Source organism: Sinocyclocheilus rhinocerous, unplaced genomic scaffold (assembly GCF_001515625.1).
Source record: "Sinocyclocheilus rhinocerous isolate Xijiao unplaced genomic scaffold, SAMN03320098_v1.1 scaffold996, whole genome shotgun sequence".
Taxonomy (NCBI): domain Eukaryota; kingdom Metazoa; phylum Chordata; class Actinopteri; order Cypriniformes; family Cyprinidae; genus Sinocyclocheilus; species Sinocyclocheilus rhinocerous.
Genome location: NW_015660490.1, coordinates 172,641 through 178,764, shown reverse-complemented (window position 1 = coordinate 178,764; position 6,124 = coordinate 172,641). Strand labels below are relative to the sequence as shown.

At 44.6% G+C, this 6,124-nt stretch overlaps 1 protein-coding gene across 3 annotated transcripts in view; it reads left to right on the top strand.

The window, feature by feature from the left end:
* sgcg (sarcoglycan, gamma) overlaps positions 1–6,124 on the top strand; it is a 16,978-nt gene that overhangs the window by 3,777 nt on the left and 7,077 nt on the right. The window contains exon 2 of one of the 3 annotated variants that reach the window (XM_016534077.1): positions 3,069–5,287. The exons of 1 other annotated variant lie outside the window; for it this stretch is intronic. In XM_016534077.1, the coding sequence (XP_016389563.1) occupies positions 4,089–4,907 (819 nt within the window). In that variant the 5' untranslated portion in view covers positions 3,069–4,088 and the 3' untranslated portion in view covers positions 4,908–5,287. Of the gene's footprint in view, positions 1–3,068; positions 5,288–6,124 lie in introns of those variants that run through there. One more of the 3 variants, XM_016534078.1, reaches the window with a different exon arrangement.

The following is a 6,124-nucleotide window of genomic DNA, read 5'->3' as shown; positions in this document are numbered from 1 at the left end:
CGGATTCGACGAAGGAGCGGCCGGCGGGCTTGCGGCAACCACATGTGACGACCCCGGGCTGGACTCCGCTTCGTCCACTGTGAAAGCCGATCCGGCGATCCACAGCGCGAAGTTGATGTATTTCCTCAGTGACCAGGACGGATCGGCTCTAGGCATGACGAAGCGGATATCGTCCTCTTCTTTCTTTCTTCATTTTTCTTTTATTGGCAACCGCACTTAACAGTGCATTACTGCCATCATCAGGTAGCTTGGATCAGAAACATTTCCTATATCTCTTGGATATCGTCCTCTTTTGGAAGGACGAACAGCTTGTAACACTCCAAAGAGAAAGGAACATTTGAAATTGCATCATGTGACCCCTTTAAGCACATTGCTTCTCTGCTGTTGAAAAGATTGGGGTCAGTAAGAATTTTTCCTTTTATTCAGCAAAGATGCATTAAACTAATCAAACGTGACAGTAAAGAACATTTATAATGTTACAGAGGATTTCTATTTCAAATAAATGCTGTTTGTTTGAACTTTCTGTTTGATCAAAGAATCCTGAAAAATCCATAAGCATGTTAAGCTGCACAACTGTTTTTAACGTTGATGATAAAATAAAAGGGTTTTTATTTTATTTATTTTGAGCAGCAGATCAGCATATTAGAATGATTTCTGAAGAATCATGTGACACTGAAGACTGGAGTAATGATGCTGAAAATTCAGCTTTGACATCACAGGAATAAATGACACCTTATTTTTTTATTTTAACAACCATAAACGTTTGAATGGTAATGTATGTGGTTGCAAGGGTGTTTTGGGTAATTTAGAATAAGAATTCTGCATACTACCATTTACATTTAGTCATTTAGCAGACGCTTTTATCCAAATCGACTTACTAATGAGGACAATAGAAGCAGTCAAATCAACGAAAGAGCAACAATATATGGGTTGTGACAAGTCTAACACAGTGCATGTAGCAAGATTATTTATGTTTTTTTTTTTTTTTTTGCAGCAAGTAGCATGTAATAAATGCAATATGTAAGTGCTGTGACAAGTCTAACGCAGTACATGTAGCAAGTAGTTTTTTTGTAGCAAGTAACATGAAGCAAGGTTTATATATATATATATATATATATATAATAATAAGAATGAAAGGGATAGTTCCCCCAAAAATGAAAATTCTGTCATTAATTACTCACCCTCATGTCATTCCAAACCCGTAAGACCTTCAATCATCTTCGTAACACAAATTAAGATATTTTTGATGACATCCGAGAGCTTTCTGTCCCTGTATAGACAGCAACGGAACTACCACGTTCAAAGCCCAGAAACGTAGTAAGGACATTGTTAAAATAGTCCATGTGACATCAGTGGTTCAACCGTAATTTATGTGAAGCTACGAGAATACTTTTTTTTGAGCATAGAAAACAAAAATAATGACGTTATTCAACAATTCTTCTCTTCCGCGTCAGTCTCCGCCGCCATTCACGAGAGTATTATGACGTGTGCATGTGCATTCCTCTGCTTGAAAACAAGCGGCAGTGTATGCGGCTTCTACGTCAAAACGTCGGCTCCTGAATCATTGTTATAAGTCTATTGGTAGCCAGTGCAAAGTGATGAACAGAGGTGTGGCATGCAATCTTTTTGTCTTTAAAGACTACTTTTGCTGCTGCATTCTGGATTAGTTGCAGGGGTTTGACAGTGCTGGCTGGAAGACCTGCCAAGATGGCATTGCAATAGTCCAGCCTAGACAGAACAAGAGCTTGAACAAGGAGTTGTGTAGCATGTTCCAATTGAAAGGGCCTGACCTTCCTAATGATGTATAAGGCAAATCTGCAGGACCGGGCAGTTCTAACAATGTGATCTGTGAAATTCAGCTGATCATCAATCACAACTCCAAGGTTCTTGGCTGACCTGGAAGGTTTTATGGTCGATGCACTTAGCTGGATGCAGAAATTGTGATGACGTGTTGGGCTGGCTGAAACACAAGCAATTCTATCTTGGCAAGGTTGAGTTGAAGGTGATGGTTCTTCATCCAGCAAGAAATATCTGTTAGACATGCTGAGATGCGAGCAGCTATCGTTGGATCATCAGGATGGAATGAGAGGTAGAGTTGAGTGTCATCAGCATAGCAGTGATGTGAAAAGCCATGTTTCTGAATGATAGAACCTAGTGATGCCATGTAAATAGAGAAGAGAAGTGTTCTAAGAACTGAGCCCTGAGGCACCACAGTAGCTAGATGTTGCAACTTGGACCCCTCACCTCGCCAAGATACCTTGAAGGACCTATCTGAGAGATAAGACTCAAACCACTGGAGTGCAGTTCCTGATATGCCCTTTGCCATGAGGCTTGACAGGAGGATCTGGTGGTTAACAGTGTCAAAAGCAGGGGACAGATCCAGCAAGATAAGTATTCAAGATTTGGAAGCTGCTCTTGCCAGTGTTAGGCCTTCAAAAACCGAGAGCAGGGCAGTCTTGGTTGATTGTCCACTGGTTGCTGTCCAGAAGATTGTTCTGTTTGAGAAAGACAGAGATAGCATACTCAAGAATTATTAACATAATCAAAGGCCTTATTTACACCTGGTATTAATGTCTGCAAGTGGTATTTTTATAGGGTTTCCATTATATCTGTATCACACTAGCCTAATTTTTCACTGTTTTATCTGCTTCATGGTACTAATCATTTGATATGTATGTACATACCAGTTTTGTATATAATATTTGTTGTTCATAAACATTTGTAGTTTTTAGTTTGTGGATCAATGACCCAATGCTCATTTTGTTATCCAGATATTCTGAGAAATACATTTGAAATCCAATTCATACACACAATTATTTGAACATATTTCTTCTCTCTGTGTGTGTGTGTATATATATATATATATATTGTGGCGAGCTACCCAAGCACTCATTAGCGTTGTCATGGAGAGGGAGAGGATCCAATTGCCAGGAGGCGGAGTCTGTGAACAGGAGCCACCTCAGAGCCATCAGGAGAAGGGGATATAAACAGAGCAGAAAGAAGCATCAAGGGGAACAAGATCTCCTAAGACCAGGCTAACATTGTCTCTGCTTCTTTTCCTCCTGCAGGCTCCAGTGATTATTAAGAGACCCCAGATCACAAGGTTCCTGCACCTTCACTTCTACACTCTTCACGGCGGATGATCTGCCTCTCTGATCCTCAGAGCACCTTCATCACTGTCACTCAATAAATGCCCCTTCGGGGATATTTCACCACATGTTGAGTCTGAGCCTCCTTTCTCCCGCCACAACTGGTGGAGAATGTGGGCAAGTGAGAATTTAGGTTAGATTCTGTCCTAACGTGTGTGTGTTGTCTCTCATTACCTTACAGATCCAGCTCTCTCACACTGTCTCTAGTGCAGCATGGAAGACATCTTGCGCCGGCTGGCCGAGGTCTCTCTCCGTCAGCAGAAGTTTGCAGAGGAGCTGGCTATCCGACAGAAAAGGGCTGAGCATGAGTTTGAGCGGCTCCGTCAAGAGGCCGCACAGCGAGCCCCACTCCCCAGTACCCGGGCCGTAGCCGGCCAGCTGCTCACCAAATTAACAGATCTTGATAATGTAGAAGCCTACCTCGACACATTTGAAATTGTGGCAGAGCGAGAGTGGTGAGATGACTCCGAGTGGGCTGGTATTATTGCACCCTTTCTAACAGGAGAAGCGCAGCGTGCCTACTATTCGTTACCCTCCACCTCAGCCACTGATTATGCAGCACTAAAGCAGGAGATATTGGCCCGGGTGGGGCTCTCACCTGTGTGTGCAGGGCAGCGGTTCTTTGAATGGGTGTATGATTCTCGAGCCCCCGTTCGAGTACAGGCCGCCCAACTCTCCAGGTTGGCCCATCTATGGCTTCTCACTGGCCAGGCTACTGCATTGCAAGTTGCAGAGAAGGTGGTGGTAGACAAGCTGCTCCGTTCTCTGCCCCTGGTGCACCGGAAGGCTGTGGGGACGCGAAATCCAGAGTCGCTGACCGAGTTGGTACAAGCAGTAGAGCTGACGGAGGCAGCTCAAGCATGAGACTTGGGAGAGAGAGCTGGAGCAGGATTTTCTCGGAGAATACAAAGTGACAAACGACCATTGGAAAGTGCCACTATGCCAGTAAGCAGACCAGTCACAACCGGGCCACGGGATGAGCCTATGCCTACCGATCCCAACCCACCAGCAATGCGGGCGTGGCTAGCAGGCTGTATTGTGCACCGGGCTATACCCTCTGGGGCTCCGGAAAGGAAAGTGAGGATTGACGGACGCCCGGTAAAGGCATTGTTGGATTCTGGCAGTTCAGTGAGTCTGGCCCGTCCAGACATTGCACCAATGAAGGATAGTAAAATAGTGATGCCCATCACCTGTGTGCATGGGGACACCCGGTATGTGCCAGCCCGTTCTGTTACTAACGCCGCAGACACAGGGAGCTGGAGGATGGAAGTAGGAGTAGTAAAATATCTACCAGTACCCCTCCTGCTCGGTTGCGACTGGCCAGGGTTAGACCGCCTTCTGTCAACCACAATGCAACCTGCCAGGCAGCGTCGACCGCGCAGAGGTGGAGCGAAACAGGTGGCCCCACGTCGCCTAGTGATGCTTGCCACTGACAGTGAACCAGAGGGTGAGTCACATGCTTCCCAGTTAAACGTGTACTCTGATCTGTTCCAACAGGTAGCAGCGGGAGGCTCATTTAGCAGAGACCAGAGAGAAGATGAGCGCCTTAAGAACTGCTGGGATCAGGTTAGAGTAATTAATGGAAAAGAGCGTCTACCCCCGCCACATCCAACACCACATTTTATTGTGGAAAATGGGCTGCTCTACTGTGTGGCACTTAGGAGTGGTGAGGAAAAGCGTCTGTGCCTCAAACCAAGACAGGAATGGTTCTGTCCCTGGCCCACTCGCATCCAATGCAGGGCACCTGGTTCCCGATAACTCGCTTCAGCGGATCAGGGATCGATTCCACTGGTCAGGAGTAAATGCAGAGGTGAGGCGTTTCTGTAGAAGCTGCGACGTCTGTCAGCGCACCGCCCCACAGAAACCACCCCCCAGCCCCTTTATTCCACTGCCCATTATAGAGGTACCTTTTGAGTGCATCGGTATGGACCTGGTGGGGCCATTGCCAAAGTCATCTCAGGGTCATGAACACAACTTGATCATCATGGATTATGCCACACGGTATCCCGAGGCCATTCCCCTCCGAAAAGCCACCTCCAAGAGTATTGCCAAGGAGTTGTTCCTTCTGTTCAGCCGGGTGGGCATCCCCAAGGAGATATTGACTGATCAGGGTACTCCATTTGTCTCCCGGCTTATGGCGGACATGTGCAAGTTGCTAAGGGTAAAACAACTTCATACCTCGGTCTACCACCCCCAGACAGATGGGCTGGTCGAACGGTTCAATCAGACTCTCAAGAGAATGCTGAGACGTGTGGTAGCCGAAGACGGACGTGATTGGGACCTCATGATTCCGTATGTGCTGTTCGGGCTTCGGGAGGTTCCACAGGCTTCGACTGGGTTCACTCCCTTCGAGCTATTGTTCGGGCGGCAGCCACGAGGGTTCTTAGATCTAGCCAAAGAAATCTGGAAAGGCCAAGTTTCCCCACACCGATCTCTGATTGAGCATGTGCAGGAGATGAGGGAAAGGATTGTCAAAGTGATGCCCTTAGTGAAGGAGCACCTAATCGAATCCCAACAGGCCCAACAGCGAGTGTACAACCGCCCCACTCAGGTATATATTATTTTTTTTATTTTTTTTTTATTTAGTTAGTTAGTCATTTATTAGACTCTTTTATCCAAAGCGACTTACAAATGAGGACAACAGAAGCAATCAATTGTAGTATTAAATCCACTAAAAACAGATCCAAAACTAAAAGTTAAATCTTTATAAATACTACTTATACACATTTTCAAAATAAAGAAATTAAATAAAAATGACAAATGCATACAACAAAATTTCAAAACTTAACATTTAAATGAAAAACAAAAAATAAAGCTAAAAACAATTCAAAATATTAAAGAACAAAAGGTATAAGAGTATAATAATGATTCTAACATAACACTAAATTTAAATTAAAATTTAAAAAATTAAAATTAAAAAACAAATTTAACATAACACTAAGCCAAACACCAAAAAAACAACTACATATATGTGT